Source organism: Buteo buteo, chromosome 8, assembly GCF_964188355.1.
Source record: "Buteo buteo chromosome 8, bButBut1.hap1.1, whole genome shotgun sequence".
Taxonomy (NCBI): Eukaryota; Metazoa; Chordata; class Aves; order Accipitriformes; family Accipitridae; genus Buteo; species Buteo buteo.
The window spans coordinates 14,837,985-14,864,698 of NC_134178.1; the positions used below are offsets into that span (position 1 = coordinate 14,837,985).

The window sequence follows — 26,714 nt, forward strand, 5'->3', positions numbered from 1 at the left end:
TGCTTCAGTATCTAGGAGAACCACTACATATGCTGTTACAGGGAAAGATTAAGCCTAATTAATCTGCAAAGGAGCATGGTCTCAAGTCTAGGAAGACAGTACCTAGTAGTCAGGCCAGGCTGGACTAGAACAAGCAGCAGAAGTTGATCTTTGAAGAGGACATTGAGTTAATTTTCCTATTTTGCAGTAGAAGATAATTGCTTGAATAAAAATATTCTCAGAAGAATGTATGTCTTCACATGTGGTGGTCTGTATTTTTATGCCTTATTTTATTTCCCTTGCCCACAGGAAATCCATCTTGCTTTTCTGAAATGGCTCGAGGGAAATGTAGATGCTGAAGGATTAAGAGCATCCAGCAAGGTGTCTCTTAAATTTGTTTCATCCTGTGAATCAAAAATGGAATTAACTCCATCTCTCATGCCAGTCATCACTGAGATGGGAAGGTTCTCATCAGAACATTTCAGCCTGAAGACATATCAACAGAATCTTCAAACAAAGAAACTTGGAAAGATTCTTCTTTTTACTGAAGTTACCACAACAACAATGAATCTTCTAGATGGGTAAGGTAGTGATCTAGACCATCCTGAATAAACTTTCTGATCTGGAATTCACAATTATAGTAACACACAATGTTCAGAAAGAATCTTCTTTCTCTTTGGTTTCTTTTTTGCCTACAAGTTAGCCAAAGGAAAAAAAAAAAGCCGATTATCTTCTAGATAGGACACAAAATAGAGATCTTGGTGTTGACAGAATATTAATGGATAATGTATAAAATACTAAGCCATAAAGGGTAGAAATATGTGAATGTGACAACTTTTTACTTGGTGGTGGATTTTAATCGTTATTCCTCTTGCAAACCATGAACATCACCATAGGAAAGTTTAAGGTAGTAAATATGCACATTTGGGAGATTACATGCATTTTCTAGTACAAGTTATCTTCTAAGCTAGTTGTTTGACAAAAGTAATACCAAGTAGACTGCAGCATTAATTTTAAGATTACTGCGTTCTCTTATTCCCTTTACTGAATATTTCACTAAAATGCTCTTTAGTGGTTTATTTGGGTTTTTTTTAAACATCGATTAGGGTTATGCTAGACGTTCTTTCATCATCACATAGATGACCCTTGTGAATGTGTCGCAGTAGAGACGGACACGACAAGTAATAGATCATGCAAAATGGCTACTTTATTGTTCTAACACACCTTTTTATACCCTTCTTTTGAGTATGTGTTAGTATATGATTGGTTTGGTTAGTAACTAACAACTCATGATTGGTGAGTTCGTTAGGACGGTTCTTCTTATCACTATCTTGTTTTTGTACTGGTCTTCTCGGATCTTTCCAGACTCTCAAGGATACACTACAAGCTGCTCAAGGTCGCACTGTTCTCGAACTGTCAGGAATTCCGTAGGCTCGTTGCATCCCCCGACAATTCCCCCTTTTTGTATTTGTGCTAAAGATATTGTCCTGGCTGCCCTCTGCAGGGCCCTTTGCAGAAGGCTGAAAAGACAGGGTAACATCAGGAGCATAGTTATCACAACCAAGATCACTACCCCCACAGTCTTGAGCAGAGATATCAACCATCCAGACAATCCCCAACCCTCGAACATCTTCGTCAGCCAATCTAATTCATCGCTTTCTGTCAGCTTCCTGACTCCCTTCTTTAATTGTTGAATACTACTGAAAATGGATTCTGAGTGATCGGATAAATTCATACAACACATCCCTTCAAACTCATCACAACCATGTCCTTGTGCTAAAAGCAAGAAATCAATTGTAGCTCTATTTTGTAGTGTAGCATGTCTGACACTATCAAAGTCTAGCAGTAAATCAGATAATACTACACCAGTCTGTATTCAGGGACCCCAGAATTTGTGATTCCTGGGGTGGCAATGAGGGTGAATGCCCGATTCGTGGAAACCAGGCATTCCCATCCATTGAGTCCATGACCTGCTGCACAGGGGTCTCCATCAATAAGTTCTTAAACTCTGTTGATGTCAGTGTAACCCCCTATTAAACCTGCAAAAAAAGGATTGCTTGGTGTTACTGTACTAAGGTATAAGCAATCTTGTCCGGTCACATCAGCCAGGGTCATCCAGATGTTTTCTTTGGTTTGCGGCGGTATCCATGACTACGTCCATCTGAGGACTGTGAGGTAGATGAACCATCTGTACATTCTTGTGCTGTCTTGCTCTGCGAACTCAGCCCAGCAATCGGTAGGTGCCAGCTTTGCGTGGGCGTCCCCACGGAGGCAACGATGGCCTTGCTGTACACCAGCCCGATGCTCTTCGGAAAATCCCGGTATTTATACATTTGCAGAGGAACGGATTTCAACACACGTGGCCAGCGGGTGCCAAAATCCGCCTCAGTTGCAACCTATGACACATGCGCTCGCTGGCCAGGCGCGCTGCACGAGTCATAGCCATCCTGTCTATTGGTTCATGGGCTTTGTGGTGCGGTTGCAATACACAGAGAATCTTGACCTGTTATATTGGCCAAGGTGACCTACACTTAGTTTTTTGGTTGAGGTGGTATTTATATTGCCGCACCCTCTGGGATGTTCCAGATGATGACGGTCGCACAAATCGAGCGGGAGTCCATTGTGGGCCTGTATCTGTGGAAACACAAGCATAACCTCGCCCCCAGGTTAATAGCTCACATGGTCAATTCCACTGACCAGTAACTAAATCTTTAACATGTACTTTGATACCCTTTTGTAAATTCTGTGTTGAAAAGAGAGAAGTGTTGAGAAAGAGGAGGTAGGGAAGAATTGTCCCCATAACGGAGAAAGTTAAGAACATAAACTGCTTTATCTAAGCATGCCTATGGTAGTTCCCCAACCATTCCCCCTTTTTGTTTTTTTGTTTTTTTTTTATTCTGGCATTACCTTCCGTATAAAAACCTGGTGAAGTGGTATGACTCCAGATATGCACGATAAAATAAGGTTCTGTTCGTAGTTGAATACTTTTCCAGAGTTCTAAAAGCACATCAAATAATAATTGATTGTCTGACATGGTCAAAGCCACTTTGTCTAGTCGAGAAACCAAATTAGCTACATACGCTGAGTCAGTTACAATATTTACAGGAGTAGAAAAAATAGAAAAAGCAACAGCCATTGCACGCAGCTCTACCACTTGTGGAGAACCATTTTGATGTACTACTTTGCCGTTCCAGTTGTTGTTTTCATACCATACTACTGCTGCTTTACCCGGTATTCCAGAACCATCTGTGAAGACAGTAGGGCCTTTCACAGGTTCCGGCTGGCTTAAGTTTTTCTGACCAAATGGTATTTCTCGAGCAAATTTCAGGAGCGGGCGCGACGGTAGATGATACGAAATCTGTCCTTGAAAACCCGCCATAGCTGCTTGCAGCTCATAATTGTTTGCCAGACACCATTCAAAGTACCAATTTTGAACAGGTAAAACAATCGTAGCTGGATCACGTCCTATTAGTTCTACACAGCGTTTTCTGGCTTTTATGATTACATCAGCAATAAGTTCAAACAAGCCAGGAGCAGTATTTCATGGCTGGAATGACAAAAACATCCATTCTAAATTACGTAATGGGTCATCCCACTCAGAATTCCACTGCACCAAAGCACCAAATGGCACAGTTTTGGCAATTAGCACAAAGAATTGTACCAATCGAGACAGATCAATTCGAGAAACAAATTTCTAGTATATACATTGTTCCACCATGTGAATTACATTTAACGCTTCCGTATTCAATATTCTGGGTTCTGTTGGATCATTGGAATGTTTTAATAAGTCCAATAGAGGTTGTAACTGCGAATTGGTCAGTCCAAGATAGGGCCTGATCCAGTCCAAGGATCCCATTAATTTCTGTACATCATTGAGTGTCTTAACCGCAAGATTAAGTTTCACAGGTTGGGGCACAACCTGCATGTTTGTAATTGCCATTCCCAAATATTTCAAGGGTGCTATTTCTTGCACTTTTCCAGGGGCAATAACCAACCCATATTGTCGTAGCGAATTTGTGGCCAAATTTTTCATGTCATTCAACTGCTCCTTGTTGTCTGATGCTAACAGAATGTCATCCATATAGTGATAACAATAACTAGTGGGGAATTTTTCCCTTACAGGTGACAGAGCTTGTGCAACAAACCATTGACAAATGGTTGGTGAATTTTTCATGCCCTGCGGCAGAACTCTCCATTGATATCTTTTTGCTTGTTCCGCATGATTGATAGAAGGCACAGAAAATGCAAATTTTTTTTCATCTTGAGAAGCTAATGGAATTGTAAAAAAACAATCCTTAAGGTTCATGACAATGATTTCCCAATCTTGAGGGATCATGGCAGGTGAAGGCATGCCTGGTTGCAGAGCCCCCATCATGGCCATGACAGCATTGACTTACCGCAGGTCATGCAAAAATCACCATTTACCTGATTTCTGTTTTATCACAAACACTGGAGTATTCCATGGGCTGTGAGATGGTTCAATGTGTCAGGCAGCTAGTTGTTCTGCTACCAATTCTTGCAGGGCCTTTAATTTTTCAATTGGTAGGGGCCACTGATCCACCCACACAGGGTTATTTGTTAACCAGGTTAAAACAAGCATGGGTTGTCTAACACCCTGCAGCACAGTGGCCCCCGTTAAAAATCCGTGGTAATCCTCACCCCCCACTGCGACAAGCAATCCCTCCCCCATAAATTGCGGGGAGCTGCCGTCACATATGGTTTAATAACTGCTTGTTGGCCCTCAGGATTGGTAATCAGAACTGGTGTGTCTGCCGTCTTTGCTTGCGCAGAGCCTCCCAGCCCCACTACTCCCATACCAGCCTCCTCTGTGGGCCAGGTGGACAGCCACAGACAATCGGCAGTAATAGTCACATTGGCTCCGGTGTCCAGGAGCCCTGCAAGCCTTACTGTAGTCGGCGATCTTCCGTGATTCGACAGCGTGCACGTCATACATGGTCGGGATGACGAGACAGTCTGAGACCAGCAGAACTGAGGGGGTCCCGTAGAGCCGAAGCCTCCATCGCATCGCAGGTGCTGTCCTGCTCTTGAAATAGAACTCGAAAAAGGAACAAGTTGAGCAATACGAGTACCTTTAGGGATTGTCACTGGTGGGTAGGGGGTTGAAACCATCGCACAAATGTGACCTGGTGATGTTTTGTGTGGAGAAGGTACATTGATGTGCCCTTCACTGCCACACCCACAGCACTTTCCAGAATTTCTCATAGCATTGGCTATGGTGGTCACCGTGTGTTCCAGTGTCCCAGCTTTAGAACATGCAGCTACCATGTCAGGGACAGAAGGATCTCCTGGTAAAGCCTGTATGATCTTTTGACAGTCCTCATCAGCATTATCTCTTGCCAACTGTTTGCATAGAATCTGCCTTAAGACCTCATCTTCTACCTGTTTTTCCAGGGCGGCAGATATTTTTTCTACAAATTGTAAAAAGGGTTCTGTGGGGCCTTGGCAGATAGTGGCATATTTTTGCTTCGGAGCTGCCATGTCCATGGTTCGCTTCATTGCCATAAGGCCTATATTTTGTGCTTGTTCGAGAGCCATCGGAGGCCATGTAGCCTGCAGCTGAGGGCTACTATACTGCCCTGCACCAAGCAAAGCATCCTCTCCAAGGCCTAATCTCACGTCACCCTGTAGCAGTCGTAAATTATGCTGTGCTGCTGTGCGTGCCATCTGCCTCCAAGTAGATTGAAATACGTGCAATTGTACGGGCTGAAACAGCACGAGTGCTAGATGCATAATGTCATAAGGACACAGCAGATCTGTGCTGATTATACGAATAAGTTGCATCACCTCAGGAGAATTGATTCCGTATTTTTGTACTCTATTCTGCAAATCCTGCACTACTCTCCAGCCGATTGGATTGTGCTCATCGTGCCGGTTTGTGCCTGGAGCAGCTCTGAAAACAGGAAATGTAACAGGAGCCTCTGCTGCTTTATCTAGAGGCTTTAGAAACGCCGGTGTTAGAGAGCACGGGCTGAGGCGTTCTACTAGATCCCAGTTGCCAGAGTCGGCAGCATATTTTCTAACTCCCTCCCAGAACTGATCAGGGGATCTCAGGACCACAGTTATTGTGGATGGAGGGAGAGCCCCCAGCAGGGGTTCCTTCGGTATGGTTTTATCTGTGAGCTGCAGAGATCGCATAGTGTCAGTTAGAGATTTTTCTGCCTCAGTTTCATTTTGGCTCTCACTTTCCGTTCGGCCCTCACACTCAGTTTGACTCTCACCGTCCTTTCGGCCCTCAATTTCAGTACGGCCCACACTGTCCGGCTCGGTGTTAATCGCCACATCATTCTCCTCGGCGGGGGCTGATGGAGTCACCCCTTCTGCCGCCGCACCAGTAGGTGAGGAGGGCCCCTCATCGCCCGGTAGAGTAATTAATGGCATAGGAGGAGGAGGAGGTGAATAAGGGTATGATCTGATTTTGCCCATGAGGGGTTTTCTGCCCGCAACTGCTGAGATTGCAGCATTGGCTGCAGCTGTTACTTGAGCAGAAACTTTTTCATTGCTAACATTGTCAGAGTCCTCAGCTTTCTTTTGCTGATCTTTCGCATCACATTCTGCTGTCCATTCCTTCAGGGTCTCGCGTAATAGACGCCATACGATCGCCAACATACACAGCTCTTTCTGTCCTTTAGAGATTTCACCAAACATTTTCCATCCCACTGCTTGCCACACACCCACACTGAATGCAGTAACTGTTGTGGCTTGAAAGCCTTGCATCTTACACCATATTAAAATCCTTTTCAAGCTTTGTTCTGGGGTCTTAACCCCTTTTCTTTTTAATAGGGCTTTCCAGGTAGACAAAATCGTCTCCTTTTCCTGTGTTAATTGCTGCCCCATTCTAACAGTTTTGTCCCCGGTGGCTCACCTTATTAGGTGTCTAGGCTCAGGTCCGGACCAGGCAGATTCCACTGCTCTCAGCTTCACCGGGCTCCGTCTCCGCAGCTTGTCTCGCTGCCCGTATACTCTTTCGCAGCGCTCGTCGCCGCCGGTATACTTCTTGCTAGTGCTGGATTTATTGCCTTTAAATGATCTGTTCGCTCAGACGCATCGGGGTCACCATTTGTCGCAGTAGAGACGGACACGACAAGTAATAGATCATGCAAAATGGCTACTTTATTGTTCTAACACACCTTTTTATACCCTTCTTTTGAGTATGTGTTAGTATATGATTGGTTTGGTTAGTAACTAACAACTCATGATTGGTGAGTTCGTTAGGACGGTTCTTCTTATCACTATCTTGTTTTTGTACTGGTCTTCTCGGATCTTTCCAGACTCTCAAGGATACACTACAAGCTGCTCAAGGTCGCACTGTTCTCGAACTGTCAGGAATTCCGTAGGCTCGTTGCATCCCCCGACATGAATGAGTTGTGGGATACCTTTGAGAAGGTAGTTCATTACAGTTTTGAGTGGGATTAAGCGATATGAAAATCACAGTTACTAAATCTTAGGTTGGAGTCTATGTACAAAGACTATACTGTTTCATGAACAGTCTGATGGAAAAAACTGTCTTTGGGAAGTTGTTGCTCTTCAGGACAGATTATTCTATGTGTGTTTCTACCTGCAGCTATAACTTTTCTTGGCAGCTACTTTTGAGTATCAGTGTTAATTTATCTGCAGAAATTGCAGATGAATTTTACTGTTGAAAATAACCTCAGGAATTTTGGTTTGGATTTTTTTTTTTTAATAAACATCATCAGTTAAATCATCTTGAATGTTATTGTAACTGATTAGTTAACCAGCAATAATAGCTTCAGTTCTCAGCTAGAGAGCCTAAATTGTGAGACTGATATAAGTTACAGAATATGCCTTCTTGCAAGTGATAAAGGTGATTTGTTTTAGAATATACGTGCACAAAATCTGTGAATGAGGATGCATTATAACAGTATTAAAGTAAATCAGTTTGTAGTCTTACAGTTGACACTGATAATTTGTGCTGAAGTATTGCAATTTAGAGACAGTTGGAATCAAATACAAATTTCTTTTAATTCCAAGCTATTCCCTGTGTGTGCATATGTACTCATGCACACACATTAAAAAAATGTTGCTATCTAATTTTGCCACTCCCTTTCCCCCAGATCTACATCCTCATCCTGCAACTGATTTTGTAGTGGCTTTTGGACATAGACAGACATGCTAGTTCAATAAGAAGCCACATAGAAAAGAGTTATTTTATAGAAGCATTTGTAGCATTTGCTTCTTAATTTTTAGTATTCACAGCATGTTCAGCCCACTAGATTGAAAGCAGAAGTACTGTGAAGAAACCGACAAAGTGATAATTTAATAGGTCAAGACCTTTCTTCTCTGACAGTTGTTTTTGGTTGTGGTTCTCAGTAACATTATTCACACATCTCAGTAAGATGAGGTATATAATTCAGAGGTTTGTGAATTTATTTAGATATCACAAGCTAAATAGAATCATGTCTGCCAATTTATATATGTTTATATTATCAAGAAAGGCAAGACAGCTAAGAGAAGTGGTCTTGGTTTTCCAGTGACTGTGGAACCTTTACTCTCTTATCTTTAAAGTGCTGTACCAGCAGAGTGGTCAGCACTCAGGTTGCTTTTTTACATTAAGTAGTCCAAATGTAATGAAGTGTTTACAGATGTAGGTCTTCAAGATTTTCCCCATCATGATGCAGCTTGAGTAGTCAGTTTTCAGGTAAGGTGTAAACTAGAAGTCCTGGCTCTAAGTAGCTTATACTGGGAAGATGATCTCAGTCAGATTACAGTTCAAACAATTAAATTTATCTTACAGAAAGACCTTTGTTTTAGTAAATTAAAATACTTGTCTTAAGTATTATGGTTGATGTTATGGTAAATACTTTGTTGTCATGGATAATAGAATAATGTAGTCCATGTGATTTGCAATTCAGCAAAGTACCTTGAGTGTTCACAGATGATAGCATTCATAAATCTCTAGAAATTGATGCAAATACCTATTAGGTAATTTTTATTGAAGAAAAAAGTTGTCAGGTTTTTAAGGTACTTCCAAATGAACCAATATGAATTTGTTAGGATATGTGTATGACACTTTTTTCTAATTACCAATTCTGAATGAAAGGAAAACATATATCAGGAAAAAAGATTTTCTTTGCTCGAACCAAAAATAGGTATCTATTGTTCATTCGTGATTCCCAGAAAAAAAATTGCAATACTGTGTTTATGTAATCATGTATTGCAATAAGTGCTTGTTATGTGATAGACTCTCTTAGGGTCTCTCAAATTTTACCAAGTTTGTGATGATTGAAAATACCATACAGACACCTCAGGAACTTAATTAGTGTGATTAGTATAAATTTAGTTAGTAAATTATTTAGTTAGTAAATCATAAATAAATTCAGCATTTAACTTTCATGATTTTACATTTTCTTATACCTTGCGCAACAGCTGAATATCAAACTTTTGTCTCTCTTTCTTTCCACTTCCCCAAACCTTCATAACCCCCCCAAAATTAAGATGTGGAAGGAGAAAGTGGGCTGGAACTAATTTAATGGCTGAGCAACCTCACAGTGGAGAAACAGCCGGAGCCTAATAGGGGTCTTTGTCTGCATTTCCACCCTGGCTGGTAACGTGCCAGTCAAAAGTCAAGCAAGAGAAACAGGTGGAAACTATTAGACCTGTCATAAAGTTTGAAAAATTGATTCTGGAGGCTAAGTGAATAGATTGAACTTGACAGTGTTGTCCTAAAGATTCTAAGGGAAAATTCTGTAGTTTAATTTGGGATCTCTTGATTGTTCATTAGCTCTCCAGATGGCAGGTCTTGGCAGTTTCCGTATTAACGTACACACTGTATTATCACTGGTGTCCATTTACGTGTCCTAAGGTAACAAACGAAGTGTGAATTCACCTGTAGGTGTCTAAAACTAAATGGCATTAGTCTAATTGTAAAATAAAGATTTGTTTAAATGTCATGCAGTTTTAAATGATCAATATTGCTTTTATGATTTCCTGTTAAAAGCTTTATTTGAACCATTTGAGGCTATTTTTAAAAGCATTTCCATTTTTATTTCTTAAACTAAGATTTTAAATCCTTACCAAAGATTAGAAGCTTCCTTGTTATTTCTCTAAAAGGAAATTCTTTCTGTAAGTTTCAGTTCAGAAACCTTGTCTTCAAAGACATTTATCCTAATGCCATCTGAACAGGTTAACCTTGCCAGAAGCGGTTCCACTTTCTCTGTCTCCTCTCCTCAGAGCATGCCTGGAATTGCATGATTTAAGATGAAACCATTATTTTTTGAGGATGCATCTGGTATAGTGATATAGGTGTTACATTGTAGAGACATAGTTATTAGACTCACAAGACCTGAGATTGATAAAGAAATATTTCTAGCACATTCTTAATTGGCTGGAATGGTTTGACAAGCATTTCATTAAAAGATAAACTAATTAGATATACATTTCAGTTTTATTCTTTACTGGCACCTTATATCCTGTTTTAATGTTTTAGTTGGCAGAAGATTTGATTTATACATGATTAAGCCAGCATGTGATATATTCTATATGAAATGCCATTGTGGATCCCTTTTCCCCAATATTTAAGAAGCACAAAGTGCCGTTGTTAGGAAGAGTTTGACACAAAAATGGTGAATTTTAGTGGAAATGAAATGTGGGATGAAGTTGCTTTCATAATTGCTGAATAGGATATTTAAATAAAATGTCAGCTTAGAATAAACAATTTCCAAACAGTTAAAAGCTTTGAAAAAGAAAATCCTTTACATCATTGGTACCCCTTTAGTTTTTCTTTATGCTTTTCTAGATTAATATTGTTTAATTTTTTAAAATTGTACTACGGCTCTAATTTTGGAAAGGGAGCATTAGGACTCACTTTAAAACTCTTGTTTTAGTTGTATTCAAAAATGTGTGCTGCTAATGCAGGTATGAGTTAGTGAAAGGTAAGAGCAGCGTGTAGTTGAAGGAGGTCAGAATGGCACTTCAGAGGCACAAGCAGACAAGTTGGGATTGACAAATTATATTTTATTCTTAGTGATTATTTTTTTTCCCAAATCCTTGGGATGTGTTACTCTATGTAAAGACAGTGGCCTCATGTTTAATCATTGCATGCACCTCGGTGATCTCCCTTATTCTCTCTTCAAACTATATATTTTAGAAAACAAATTAAAATCAGGTATGTTGTGGGGAGTGGGTTGAAATGTCATTTGAAGGTAGAAACTTGGCACTAATGTAGCCTTTGCAAAATATGCCATACAGTCACAATGCTTGTTTTCATTTCATCATCAGGCAGGCGTACCTGTTTAAAGCCTCCCTTCTCAGATACTTGTCTCAGAATTCCACTAGGACTGTAACTACAAGTCAGAATCATTCCTCTTACAACTATTGGCTCAACTTGATTGACCATTTTCTTAAAAGCTATGGAAATTGTTTACTACTTTTAATATTATTTTAGCTAGCCATGCCTCATCATCTAGGTTCAGGTGGGTGGAGGAAGCTGTTTTGCTGTAATAGTCAAAACCAACTGCAAGCTGCGTCACAGACCTTGTGGTTTCCTTTCTTGAAGACGTATGTGTTGTTGAACTACAAAGTCTTCAAAGAGTAATCTTTGTCTTTTTAGCATGGTGAGACTATCCTAGTACATTGTCTGCTATAAATAAATGTTTTATCCCCAACATTAACAGTTTGTAAAAATTAACCCCCTACACCCTTGTCCCTCAAGAATGCATGTTGGAGAGCTGGAAAATATCATGGTGGGCAGGAAGGATGCCTTTCTCTCAAGAAAGAGGCATTGATGGTGGATAGTTTAAAAATGTGTGCTGATAAATTGGTCGGTTGCATTTAAATGGTGTATGCATTTTACAGATTATCTTTTCTACAGATACATAACCAAAAATATTTTATCAGTTTGGATAATGAGTACTTCTTTGTGCAGAGAGCTCTCACAATAATTCAGATTGGTTTTAAAAGCTTAGATACCTTGGGTTTGTTTGTTTGTTAAACTGTCATGTGGGATAGGAATGCTTTGCTTGATGAATGTCTAGCTTAAAAACTGAAGTTAAATACTAGTGGCAATAGATCTGCTCTTTAAGGAATTTTATGCTTTTAATCTACATCCCTCCCATTTAACTTAGCCTTGATATAATATCATCTTCCTTTGTTCTTTTTGTCATTGGGCTTACTAACTTTTAAACTTCTGGGTTTTTTATTTGTAGGGTTGAAGGGCTTTTTATTCTCAAAAGACGAAAGTTAGTGCATTGGAATAGCTGCTTCCATGTCTGTTTTCCTTAAGGGTTTTTTTATATTCAATATTTTGTGCCTTCCTTTGGTGATAAAGATTAGCTCAAATAACTGAATATGTTTGTTTCCCTTAAATCAAATCAAATTAATTTCAACAGTAACTTTTGTTAATTTAGTTTGAAATGTATAATATTTCATACTTTATTCTTCCATTCACTTATTGGTAGTGTTTTGCATCATCCAGTGTTGGAGAAAGCTGTCCTTCAGCCTGATAATAAAAGATCACGCAGGAATTTTTGTAATACAGCCAAGAGTCTGTTCCCTTCCTCGCCTGTAGAAAGGGAGGAATTCGGAAGTTTTTGGCACTGATTTGGTTCTGTGCCATTCCCAGACTCTTCTCTGCAATACCATTTTTCATTACATGCTTGCTGAAAGATTTCTGTATTAGGATTTGTCATCTCCTTTGCGTCAATTTTCCGTGCCTTTCTTTCCACCTGTTGTGAACAGTTCTTGAGGGTGCTAAACAATTAGGTCCCTATTTTCCTGTCACGCACCTTGTGTGTCTGATTTTTCATGGAATTGAAGACAAAATATGTTCCTCTTTATTTTTTTGTTACGTAAAATTAGTAGATTTTCTTCCTGTTAATGAAGTGGGCCCCCTGCTTGCACGGTTTCTGTCAGTGCAGGGGGAGGTTTGGCATTCCCGAAGGGGATTGAGTCACAAAAAAAAGATACCCGTTTTGCAGAGCAATTAACCCACGTTGAACTCTTATAGTAAGTATATTGTGTTACCCTGCTGCTGGAAGTTCCTAAACAATTCACATTGTCGTATGAATACACATGTAGCCTTGGAGCACTCCTCATTTGTTAAATATGAGAGGAAACCCTGTAAGACTGCACAGTTAAAATGAGAGCTAAAGAATGGAAATGGAAGGGTTTCAGTAACATCCTACTGTTTTGTTTTACACGGTGCTGTTTTCATACACACATTTTAAAACAGACTTTTTGTGTTAAGATGAAAAAATTGAATGCTGAAGTCACAAATCATCACATTTTTTTGAAGAAGAGGATTAACTTGAAAAAAGTATATAATATAATACATGTAATAGAATACAATATATCATAATAATATATATAATCTATTGTTATATATGTTTATAATGTTAATTACAACATATTACATGTATATTGTTGCTATTTGGTTGCTAACTTTGTGACTGTCAAGTCTGCGTTTGAATTTTAACTTTTATTTAGTAAAAACTGTTGATAAGCTTAAACTACGCAGAAGCACGGATTTATGTTTGCACTTCATTGAGAAAGAGATTTTCATGCTTTTTCAGTTATCGTTTCGTAGCATGTTAAGTATAACGGTGTCAGTTCTGTAGTGTCAGTGTGAACGCATATCAGGTAGGGCTATCCTTGTTCATCAAATGGCTTTCTGTGCACTGGGAAACCTGCCACCTTATTGCCACCGATCTGAGCTCAGATCAGAATACAGCCTCTAATGAAGTCATGTGCTTATAGTAATAAGTTAAAAAACTCAAAGACAGGCATAAGTCGGTGTAGGACATAACCCATTGACTTAAAAAGGGGAGAGTAAGTGTTATAGGAGCTTAAACGTAATCTGTTTTATAGTCACTTCCTAGCTCAAATGAAATTCATTGTATAGCATTAATAGAAAGACTTGCTAAAGCCTTAGGCCACAAGCAGTGAAATTCTACTTAGTTACATGAAGGGGGGCCCTGAGAAGGTGCATCATGGCAAAAATAAGGTAACCACTTCTGTCAGCAGAAGCTGCCTCTTGGAGATAACAAAAGGAATGGCCTGCCTGGAGACAGAAGAAGGATCCAATGAGGAACAAGACCCCAGACCCAAATATTACTACTGGACCAAACCGTCATATGAGGGGAAGGGAACTTAGATTGTAAGGGTATAACTGCCCGGACATTTCTTTGTTCGGGGTCCCTCTCCGGAGGCACCCAGCTCGAGCTGTCCTATACCGCCGTACCGCTCAATAAATTCGTCTGATGTACATCACGTCGAAAACTCTGCTTTACAAAACCTAGGGTTGAGCCTGGGGGAAGAGTGAGCGCCTGAGGGTGAGTGTGTGTGTGAGGAGTCGGAAGGGGCATCCCTCAGCTCCCTGGAGCCGCCCGCTGTGGAGGGACTCCGGTCCGAGCTGTTAAAAGACTCGGGTGGTGTGTGCGCAGCTCCTTGAGTCACCGCTGTGTGAATGCTCGGGCAGTGGCCTCTCCCTTAACAGTAAGGCATAGAAAAACTACATATGTTGATAATGTGGTCAGATGAAACAACCTCCCCGCCTCCCTGATTAACCCCATTGAGTAGCTCGGGGCTTGGACAAGTCACGGATCTGCTTTTCTCCTTCATACCTTTTTACTGTAATTGTTATAATGATCAGACTAGTAAAAGAATAAGTTGAAGATGTTACATTCAAATAAAACAGAATAGCGGTTAGGTATCTAAGTGACTTGATAATGCATTTGATTAACGGGTTGCCCACATTATGTGTGGCTGAGGAAGCCCCAGTTTAGGAACTAGTAAAGAGTCCACTTGGCTGGGCAGTACACGTTTCTTACACTTGACCTATGTTTAAGTTCCAAACAGACTCCCTATTTTTTTCAAAAAATGGGAATCTGGAGAAGAAGGGGAGCCCAGTATGTGTTGCTTTGGCAACTTCTCTGGCCATTACACTTGCTTTAAGTGATGCATAGTGCCTATCTCAGCCTTGGAATTATGTCTACAGAATAAATTTTGTCTGATCGTTTTAGGAAGCTGACGGGAAGAATCACTGTTGTCAGCCATGGAGACAAACATGCTGTGTGCTAGCTTTTGCCTTTAACTACTTTTATTTGAAAAGATCTGAAGGCTGAACTACAACTAAGTGCAGTTGCACAAAGTCTGAATTATTCTCTGGAGGTGCCAGTTTCTCATTCTGACTACATAGGGAGAAGAGAGTAATCAGATTTCTTAGAAACTTGAAGTTGGATCATGGCTTTCAGTTTTCATTTTGCACATCTCCATCTCTTTGCCCTTGTTAGAAAAAAATGAAGAAAAAGAGGTTAGACTTACAACAGTATGGGAGCTAAGGTAGGAGCTAAGAAACTTATGGTATAGCTGTTTAGAGAAGTTTAGACAGCACCTGCTCCAGTGGTGTTAAGAATAAATACACTGATTTTTGTTTGTTCCTATGCTGCCAGTCAGAAGATAGTGATTTAATTTCAGAATAATTCCCTGATTGTTTCCAGAGCCAAAAACTTGCAAAGCTTGTATAATTTCTAACTTAAGTAGTAAACTAAGAAAATCCCACAGAATCTGAATTCTTTAGCTAAATCCCACTGGCCTAATTTATTTTCACTTATACTCCTAGTTAAAATATTTTAAGAATCTGTTTGTATTCAAACGAAGGCTTGCGTTTATCACACCTCATATCATTTAGCCTAAAATGTCATGGCCTGTAGAATGGTGTGTAAAAGAAGCGAGGTTCCCCCACTGCAGTTTTGTGATCCCCAGGATTGCTATAAAATGCTGTACCTCATGTTGCTTTCAAAAGAATTTACTGGCATTGTTCTTGTTGCTTAACTGTTAAATGTGGATGAACTTCCAAATGTTTTTTGTAAACTTGAACTGACACTATTTTTACTGATGATATTATCTTACGTAAAAAACCCAAAAGTATTTTACAGGATTCTTTGCAAACACATATGGCATATTACATTAAGCAGTTGCGGAATACAACTATAAACTGCCCTATAGACATTTTTCATTTGATCTGTATTTGAATGGGTCATCAGTCTGTCCATTCACAGAGGAATATGAAGAGGCATACTGAAGAGAAAACAAGAGGAGAAAAAAAAGTAGGGAGATGGAGGCTGAGACATAGGAAAGAGGAAATAAGAATATGGCATTCAAGCCAAACAAATGTTATCTGTATTTAGTGAATATTTCTTTAGCAAATATGCTAAGCTTCAGGTAAAATAAGTGGGATGTAAGAAGATCACAGTATTAATTGGGGAAAAATCTACATGTTGTCAGCATGCTTAGCAAACCAATTACTGATCAAAACCCCAGTACTCCCTTGTTAAAATGACAAATTATCTACTGAAAGATAATTTACATGGTGTTTGAGTTTGATTTCTTCTGAAGTCATAAAGACTGGTAATAGCTCCACTTAAGCACATGGTGATTCCATTTCTATTTTTTTTTTTGTTTGAAAATTGGAGAGTATCAGGAAAGGGGAGCGCTTTATTTTGTGGAGGCTAAATAATAATTTTGCTTACAGTCATAACTGAATCTTTAAATTATGATGTCCTGGTTTGCTTGTTTATTTTTAGTCATCCTTTTAATCTTTCCTACCATCATAACAATTTTTTAATACCTAATGAGAATCTCACAAATTGCTTATATTTCATGCTTTTAAAAATGCGGCTTACAACATATTACATTGTACTTTTTGGATATCATCTAATTCATTAAATTGCATGTTACATGACAGTAGAAAAGCTTCAGAATTCATTCCACCTGACTGTAATGCTTTCTATCCACTAATTTACTATCTTCATTCAAATCCTTGGATAGGCAGTTAAAATTTCAAAATGGAATTTCATTCACCCGTTTCTAAGCCCCTAAAACTTATTGGTAGACTTAGATAGGCTCTGGGCTTAGTGAAAGAGAACAATATATTTTTATACTGCTGCATCATCTGCTGCTAAAATATTTCACCCATATAATCAGTTGCTTTGTTTAAATGTAAACTTGATTTTCTTGTATGTCAAAATGAGAAACTAATTTGGTCTTGCAAACTAGTTCCTACAGAACCAGCTTCCTTTTAAGGATGTGAATTGCGCAATATGACTGTTGCAGTGAAACTGAGATTTATGAACACTGAAGGAATAACATGCAGATAATGTTTTAGTGGCTAAAAATAATATTTTACTCTTCACTGGAGTAACCAGGGCTTGATGCCCTCGGAAAAAATAGTTGTTTGATATACTGGTGTAAATGCAGGTGTCAGGGGTATCAAACAGGCTTACAAGCTGTTTTAGAACTGTTTATTACTGGCATTGGATATAACTCTCTGATGAAGTACTGATCTTGTACCAAAAAACATTTTCTTTCCTTGTTGAATATAGAAGCTCATCCCAGCCCTAGGAGAAAGAAGAATTTTTCTATTTTATTAGGGTTTTTTAACCTTTTCCCTCCAATAAGCTCTGTGCTACTGGCTTCTGAAACAGAAGTTTTGTCAAGATCATACATTTATGAAGTAATACAGAAGAATGCTCATATAATCTTAGTAAGCCATCTGTCAGGCTTCCCTGAAAGAAGAAAATGGTTTAAAATACTGTCCACAGATGCAGAAAAAAAGAAAGAATATTATTTTACAGCTTTTAAGTTTCAAGACTGGAAATTAGATAAAGAGTTCTCACTCAAGTCTTGATTTATTAGCAAAGGATAATGTGTATACTTTATATGGAGTATGGTTCCAGATGTGAGATATAAAAGAAATTGCTGGTGGCCACCTGCTTTAGTGCACATTTCAAATCTTGTGTGGTAGTTGATGTCATGTAGAATTCACGTGATAGAGAATAATATTGTTAGTAGACCATGTCAGGTTAGCAAGGATCAATGCTTGTGGAATGTTTAATATTTTCCACCACGATTTATCTGTCTGTTTGAAAAAAGTGAAATAATCACCTTTTGCCAAGGTTTTTGAAAAGCAGCTGTGAGTGGCTTGGATATTTCTTGTAGTAGAATTTTTAATGCGAAGGGGTTGGAAAGTCAGTAGAACGCTGTGACTCCAGCTTATTTGCTTGTCATTTCATTTCTATCTTAGCATCAGCATTCTGCTGCCATTCAGTTGTTACGTTTACGTGGTTTTCTTTGGAACTGACTGCAGAGTTCTTCTGGGGCATGTTTTCTCCATCAGAATACTGACTACATGCTGACAGAAAAAATAGACAGAAGATGCCCTTCTGCACCACAGCACCAGCGTGCTATAAAGCCTCAAGTAGGAAAGAATCCTCATCCCAGGAGGCTTCTTGCTTTTAAGAAGTAATGACAATTAAAGATTCTTGGTGTAGCCAGTTGAAATGTCTGCTGTATGGAAACATTCAGCCTAGGAAACCACATTCAGGCACAGGATATCACCTTTGCAGTGAAATTAACTCACTATTCTAATCTTGTCCCTAGGAATTGAAGTTTGTTTGATTAACTCCGATTTCCACAAAGCCATGTGCTGTAGCCACAGAGCTGGAAATTGATTACAGAATATATTGTCATAGGTATTTCACTGCATGCCATGTTCCTGAGGGTTTTTTTAACCCTGCTGACAGAGCAAGAGGAGAAATTATTTTGTTTAACAGCCAAACATGGCCTTCACAGCACCATAAATGGTATTATAAAATGGTCTTAATTTGATCTAGTAATTTATATAAGCAGTTATAACTTTAGGTATACAAACCATATTAAAATCTTCTAGGCAAATTTATTCTATTTCTTAATCTTTGTTATTGACAAGGATTGCAAATTCATGCTTATCCTTTGAGGACAATAAAAGGAAGATTTCTCCTTATATTATGTTTATTTCTATTCCCAGTAGTTTCCTCACACATTTCCAGTATTTTGCTGTTATCAGTAATTTTTATTTCCTTATTTTTTAGGTTTTGGTTCAATTTCATGTTTGAGATGGATAAGATATAACTTCCTGTTACTACAATTTTATTTATTAGTACCAATTATTAAAACTAGAAATTGCAGAACTCGTGTCTTTTTTTTGAAAAGCAATTTCCTGTTAAAATAATTCTGATAGTTGCTGACCGATAAGTATAAAAAAAAAAAAAAAAAAAGGAGAAATCAATCTTATTTCAGTTAGGAGCTCAGATGTTGACCTTGTATATGCTGGAAAAAAAATTGTTTTGTTAAATTGCATTGAATTTAGCTTTTCCTATACTTTGTTGTCTCAAAACTCTTCATTGCTCTGCTTTAAATCCAGCAGTTCTGAACACAGTTTGGAACGAGTAAGTTGTAATGATTAAATAGTTTAAAAAGAATGAGTAATATTCTAAATCACCCCTTCCCTTTTTCTGTAAGTGTCAGCTGACTTGAAATGTGTAAATTGCACATATTTCTGATGTGTGTTGTCAGGAATTTGCATGCTGCCTTCTCTACCTTCTCTGTTACTTTTCATCTGCTTGTTCTTCCTAAAAACAATTAAGACATTTTTTACGCTAAAGAATGGATTCAAACTTCTGACTGTTTTCACAGTATGACTAAAGAGTAGTATCAAGTATGAAATTCAGTGCAATTCCACCTTCTCTTTAACTAACAACATAAATAGTTCAAAAAAGGTAAAACCAAAAGGAAAGAATGAACTTATAAGATTGAACTGTTTTCAGCTATGGCTTGCAGAAATAATTTTTTTATCTAGTGTTTTATGCAGAAATAGGAGTAGACAAGAAGAGATAGACATAAATGTCTTTTTGGGACATCTGCAAGAATAGGTGTAACACATTGTATACTTAATGCTAATTGATACTATTCTGCAAGACTAACCAGAAAGTTCAACCCAGAATTCTATGGAAACCAGCTAGTAAAGGGAACAGAGAAACCATTTACTCTGAAGATTTTAGATACAAGATAGTCAGATTTTTGGGAGGAGGGTGGAAGGAAAAGGGAAGAATAAGTAAACTTAGAGTAAAATTGAAGTTTTCTTTTTTATGAAGTCCAGGTCAATCAATAAGCAGGTCCTGTTACGTGTTGGCTATAATGTAATTCAGTCTGGGAGAATGTCTGCTGGTCATCATTAGCTCCTTGCTGAAGGTATGTTACTGTTCTAGACTTCTGGTTTTTATTTCGACATGGCATGGACATAGAAAGTATGGTAGGTGCTTTTGGGAGTGCAGATAATTGGCACATTAGGATTCTACCTGATAACCCGTTTTTCATCTAGGGTACTATTTGGAGGTTTCAGCATTTGGTGATGATCAGAACAGATAACATTGGTAAGTTATATTTCACTAGTGACTGGGGAACAACTGGACAGAAACTGTAGCCCTTTACCTGTGAAGGAATGAATACTCTCCAGCTGGCTGAAGCTGTAATACAGGGTGTTCATGACAACAGAATTATATTGGTTTAGAGGGAAAATGGTAATTTGCTATGAGGCATTAGCTTAATAAACTGGTGTGCCAACAGGGGAGGTTAAGAAGGGTGAAAATGTTCTATTTTGATGTTTTGCCAAGTTAAGCAGTGAAATATTGCAAACATGAACCAAGTGAAATGGAATGCTTTCTACTTGGATTTGAAACCAAAAATCTCGGTGAGTGACTGATAATTCATAAGTCGTAGAGTGAACAGTAGATAAGTAGATAAGTACTCTTCCTTCCTTGCTTCCTCTCCCACTGGGCAAAAATTGCTGAGCAAAAATCTGAAGTGCTGTTTATTTTAGCACTGGGAAAGACTTTTACTTCAAATATTTGGCTGCTTGTATATCATATCTATTATACCAGATGTGCCACATACAAATTAGACATGGCTCATAAAGCGTGGTAACCCTAGATTTTTCAAGATTTTGGATGTAAATTTTCCTTTTATTTAACTGTTCTCTAACTCATGTCAGGGAGGCTTTCTAATGATGGAGGGCTAGAGCTTTTTAATTAAAATCCCCAGCAGAATTCTTCCCGTACTTTACACTCACACTTTATTCAGTTCTTTAAAAAAAGAAATTTTAGATGGTGTTAAAACAAGAAATGTAGAAATGCAGATTGCATTTACTGGATCCAGAACCAGGTTTTCTTAATTACTTGGCTAGGTCTGCAGCTGCATTTATCTAGTACCTAGCAAAACCTTCTTGGAAATATGGAAGGTTTTTTTAGAGTGATGGTTACTATACAAGGAAAGCCTAAGCTAAATTCAGGTTACGAAGTACTAGGTCAGAGATTAATAAAATACAAAAAACCCCGCCAAGAGTCAGAGATTAATAAAATACAAAAAACCCCACCAAGAGTCAAACTATGCTATAATTTCTTTTTCACTTTTCCTTGTACTGTGAGATAATTCATATGAACATTTTATGTGTGTGATTATCTTGTACTCTATATCTAATGGATGCTGGCATTGGAGAGTACACATATCAATTTGACTGAGGAGAAAGTTGGGGTTTTTTTACAACAATGCTCCAGGCACCCTACTCTGGACTTCACAAAAGAGATTCCAGGCAGCTTTGCAGGCTAGCCTGCTGGGACTGCTCGCCCATTCTAGCTGGTTGTGGAGCCAGCTGGTAGTCACAGCCCGTACAATGCTAGGTGACATGAATGAGCTGCTCTTCAGTAAACTAGGGTGGTTTTTTTCCTGTATTTAACAGAACTGTTAAACACTGAATTCCAAAAAATCATGTTGTGAATGTTTTTACAAGCTTCAACCACATAACTATTAAAAAAACTAAATTTTGAAGGTTGTGTATTACAAACTGTACCTTAGTTTTTTTAAAAAAAATCACAAACTTTGATTGTTTTGTTTTCAATCTGTCATGTACTTCAGTATTTCTAAAGGTCTTTTTTTTATTGTGTGATATTAATATCATCAAGGGAACGAGCTGTAAGGCAGAAGTATTTGCCTAGTCTGTGTTTTCAGTTTTATGTGTTCTAGTAAATCTGAGGTGCTTCGTTCTGGTTTTCAGGTTTCAAAATACATTAACCATCTCTCCATCTTATGCAGTGGCTCATACAGACCTCATTACAAGAAGAGTAGGAATATGATCCCTAGATGTGGTTTTTCCTAAGTAGGTGATTATTGGAGTGTGTGCCATTTTTGTGTAGATTTCTGCACTGGACCATATTATATAGTGTATTAGGTCTTCCTAGCATTAGTTACATTTACATGTAGTTTTTTTTCTGTGTGAACACATTCTGAAGGGTGGTTTTGAAACACTGATATTCATGTTACTAGGATATGTGTGTTGTCTGCATTATTTGCCAGTAATCTGAGTTGGATTTGGTTTCAGAAAACGTGAGCTAGTTTTATGCCCACTCTGATTTTACCTACGTCTGTTTTAAAGCGCCAGCTGTATGGCAGATGCTCACATTAAGGTTTTGTGTTTCAAGCAGAATCAAGAAGTTCTCAGGATACCTTATGTGCTTCTACTACAGATTTTTCTTCTTCAGATTCAGCCAACCCATAATCATGAGTGTATAACTGTTTCAGTCTTTTGTCAAAATCTACTGACTAGAAGCTGTTTCCCTCCTTAAATTTCTCCTCTTCTCTGCACTGCTTCTCTTCTGCCAGGCTGTAATGGGTGAGTATGATTTACAGTGGAAAAGAAATTCTCTTCTGCTTGTTCATCTCTATCAACTCAAAATTTTGTCACTACCTGCAAGAAATGATGATATGTTTATGTTTTGTTTTGCTCCTCATTATATCCATGTCCTTAATTCTTTTGATCGTTCAGGAGTCCAGCCTACTGTTTGTCAGTCTTATGCAGCTTGTATAAGTAAATGGCACAAGTGATTTAATCTCTAACAACAGAGGCTGTTATCCTGTCCTTCTTGGAGAGCAGCTTCTTTTTTTGGTGACTGCGATCAATTTAGTTGACTTTGCATTTTTTGTTTGTTTCTCAAATCAGAATCCCCTTGCCTTGCCCCCCCCCCCTCCTTTTTTCCCCCCAAATAATTGCATATCATAATTTAAAGCCTTCTTTTTAAGGTGGTACAACAGTTCTGCCTGGAAGTGGACTCATAAATTAAGGTCAGAAATAGTACTGGCCATGAAATACTTGGTATAATGTTTTCTCTGCAATATTCCTGCTGCTGCTTCAAGACTGACTTGCTTGTGTTTTTACTTGCATGTCGAATCACATAACTTTTTGTTGAGGCTGTGTGTGGTTTTAAGGATACTTACAAAGTAGAACTTGGTACAGGACTGGGGCTTAAATTTACCTGTCATATTTGAGCCATTTTCTAACTTTGTTTTTTTTCTTTAAATCTACAGTTGTTTTGAGCAGGCTCTAAATATACAAGTTGAGACTACAGGCTCTAACTGAAAGTATAATTTGACCTTCCCTAATGTGGGAATTTAACAGTCCTGGTTGGGTTTTCTTGAGTAATTTCTTCTTTCTTCTCCATGTTGTTCATAATTTTGCTTCCAGAACAAAAAGCACTAGTCCTCTAAATATATTTATTTTCATTTTGTAGGTATTATATTTTTAACAAATATACCTGGTAGAAGAATTTCGGTTTAGAATGTTGTGGTGGTTTGACACTGGCTGGATGCCAGGTGCCCAGCAAGCTGCTCTATCACTCCCCCTTCTCAACTGGACAGGGGAGAGAAAATATAACAAGAGGCTTGTGGGTCAAGATAAGGGCAGGGAGATCACTCAGCAATTACTGTCACGGGCAAAACACACTCAACTTGGGGAAAAATTAATCTAAATTTATTACCAATCAAATCAGAGTAGGATAATGAGAGATAAAAACTAAATCTTAAAGCATCTTCCCCTCACCTCTCCCTTCTTCCCAGCCTTTAGTCCCGAGTTTGCTATGTCCTCCCCACCCAGCAGCACAGGCAGGTGGGGCATGGGGGTTGCGGTCAGTTCATCACACGTTGTCTCTGCCACTCCTTCCTCCTCAGAGGCAGGACTCCTCACACTCTTCCCCTGCTCCAGTGTGGGGTCCCTCCCACGGGAGACAGTCCTTCACAAACTTCTGCAACGTGGGTCCTTCCCAGGGGCTGCAGTTCTTCACGAACTGCTCCAGCATGGGTCCCTTCCACGGTGTGCAGTCCTTCAGGCACAGACTGCTCCAGCGTGGGTGCCCCCGTGGGGTCACAAGTCCTGCCAGAAAACCTGCTCCAGCGTGGGCTCCTCTCTCCACAGATCCGTGGGTCCTGCCAGGAGCCTGCTCCAGCACGGGCTTCCCACAGGGTCACAGCCTCCTTCGGGCACTCACCTGCTCCAGCGTGGGGTCCTCCCCGGGCTGCAGGTGGAGATCTGCTCCACCGTGGACCTCCCTGGGCTGCAGGGGGACAGCCTGCCTCACCATGGTCTTCCCCACGGGCTGCAGGGTAATCTGCTCCAGCGCCTGGAGCATCTCCTCCCCCTCCTTCTTCACTGACCTGGGGGTCTGCAGGGCTGTTTCTCTCACATGTTCTCACTCCTCCCTCCGACTGCAGTTTCTGTACCGCTGCAGCTTTTTTCCCTTCTTAAATACGTTATCCCAGAGGCACCACCACCATCGCTGACTTGGCCAGCAGCAGGTCCATCTTGGAGCCAGCTGGCATTGCCTCTGTGAGACATAGGGGAAGCTTCTGGCATCTTCTCATGTGAGGTACCCCTGTAGCCCCCTCGCTACCAAAACCTTGCCACGCAAACCCAATAGAAATGTACTCATGTACGCTTGAGTATATGAAATGTATTTGCAGTTGCGAGCTTTAATAACGTAAGCATGAGAAGACTTCTGAAGCAATCAAGTATCTACTTCTAGTCTTTTATACGACAAAATTTAATCTTATGAAGTGGTTTTGTGATGTTTTAAGGCATCTCTTTCATACATCTATATGAATAAGTTGATAAAAAAATTGTACTCTAATTTCTTTACGCTTGGGATTTGAGCAGGTTTAGTCGTGTTCTGGAAACTAGCTAGAATACTTTTCAAGGGTCTTCCCCAGCCCTTTTTAACATGTGACTGTTATGCTGTGTGTTTTCAGGGATGAATTACAACTGTCCAGTAAAGTTGGATTATAACGTATTTAAGAAAAATATAATGTAATTTGTTTCTCATCCTTTAGTTCTTATAATTCCATGCTTCTTTGGTTCATAAGGTTTATGATAGGCTAAAATAGGAAAAATTTTGAGGGAGCTGTTTCTTGTTGTGTTGACAGAACATATTTCAGAGAATTACTAAAATTACATTTCATTTCAACACTTAGGAGGATTTGAATTGTTACGTCTCATTTTCAAAATTAGCTAAAAAAATAACTAAAATGAAATTTGCTTCTCAGATTCTAAGTGATATCAGATGAGTTGCTTTGTCTATGGGAGATTTTATAGCTGTATGTGTATTATAGGATGTTGAATAGAAGTTGCAAAATAAGCCTGAGCATAAATGTTTCTGGAAAGAAAAAAAGTAATTTCTTGCATAGTATCATATCACAGAAATAAAAAGCTAGAAAGCCAAAGGTACATCCTTTTGCATTTGAATGTAATGGTCAGCAAGCATTTTTCTAAATTTTATTTATGTTGTTAGGCTGCATGTGTTGAATAGGAATGCCATGAGTAACAGATGTGGTCCCTATGGAAACCAAAAGTTTATGTGAATGTGAAGGGAAGAGCTCTGCAGAAGATGGTGAAAAATGAGTGATACTGAGTTTTTCTTAATAGGACACAGTATGATATGTACTTTCTAGAGCTACAGTACTGTGGATTCTACAAAATAGGACAGAGAGGATGTAAAACACGTGATTTTTTATTTGTAACATAGGAGATTTCTGATTAGCTGCACTTAAGTGACTACAAAAGGATAGCAGCACTGTTGATATAAATGAAATATTTGTGTCATGCACAACAGAAGCATGAGCAAGAAGAAGGCCTTGCAAGCTCAGCTAGGAATACAAATTGCATCCTTTGACCCACTCCCCACCTAATTGAAGTGGGTTTTCTGGTAACAGATTCTAATTTAATTCCACAGCAGTGTCACAGAAAACTGCTGCTGCTGGAACTGTTTCTGCAGTCCTTCTGCATGGTTTTGCAAGCAATAAATGAAGCTTTCTCAAAGTATCCTGGATGTGTCTTCGGTCATTCCAAGTATCTTTTTAAATGTAGAACATCAGTAGGTCTGGTTTCATCAGCTTTAAAATTCTGGTCAGAAATTATCCCCCAAATACCTCATGCATCAAGTCAGGCAAGACAACGCCTTAGACGTACTACTGAGGGAAAGAACAACAGGTCTTCCAGAAAACTCTCTGGGCACTGTGAAATGTGGCCTGAAATTTTCATACCTTGTCGCAATATCCCCTGAAATGTGCTTAAATAGCAGGGATGCCTAGAATTAGGAATATAGTCAGCGGCTACTGTACTTCTGGCAAGTGTAGCTTCCAGCTCCACTTGGATACATCTCTACACATACGAAATTGCTATATAAAATAGATGTCTCTGGAGGCCCAAGTTTCAGAGACTATAGCTTGTAATCTGGTAAGGGTTGCCATTTGTTATGTTTGTATTACAGCTTCTGCCAAGTACTTATGACAGAATTATGGAAGTATGAAGTGCTTAAACAGAGACCTTGAGAAAGAATTCCTCGGAGGAAACAATATTTCCTTACTGTGGTTAGGTGACTGGATGACTATAGACCACTATTTCATTTGCACTGCATTGGGTAAGTGCTGGTTCATGTGGGTGGTTCATTGGTTTATTTTGCTAAAGATGCAGTATTTCCTTTTCAGGCACTGCTGCTCCTGATAGATAATTTAAAGGTTGATGTGTGATAGCTGTTGCTCATTTACTGTGATGTGAACACTACTTG

The 26,714-nt window shown here is 39.0% G+C and overlaps 1 protein-coding gene across 2 annotated transcripts in view; it reads left to right on the forward strand.

The window, feature by feature from the left end:
• HLCS (holocarboxylase synthetase) overlaps window positions 1-26,714 on the forward strand; it is a 138,157-nt gene that overhangs the window by 47,466 nt on the left and 63,977 nt on the right. For both annotated transcript variants that reach the window (XM_075033706.1, XM_075033708.1), the window contains one exon: window positions 289-560. In XM_075033706.1, coding sequence (XP_074889807.1) covers window positions 289-560 — 272 coding nt within the window. The remainder of the gene's footprint in view (window positions 1-288; window positions 561-26,714) is intronic.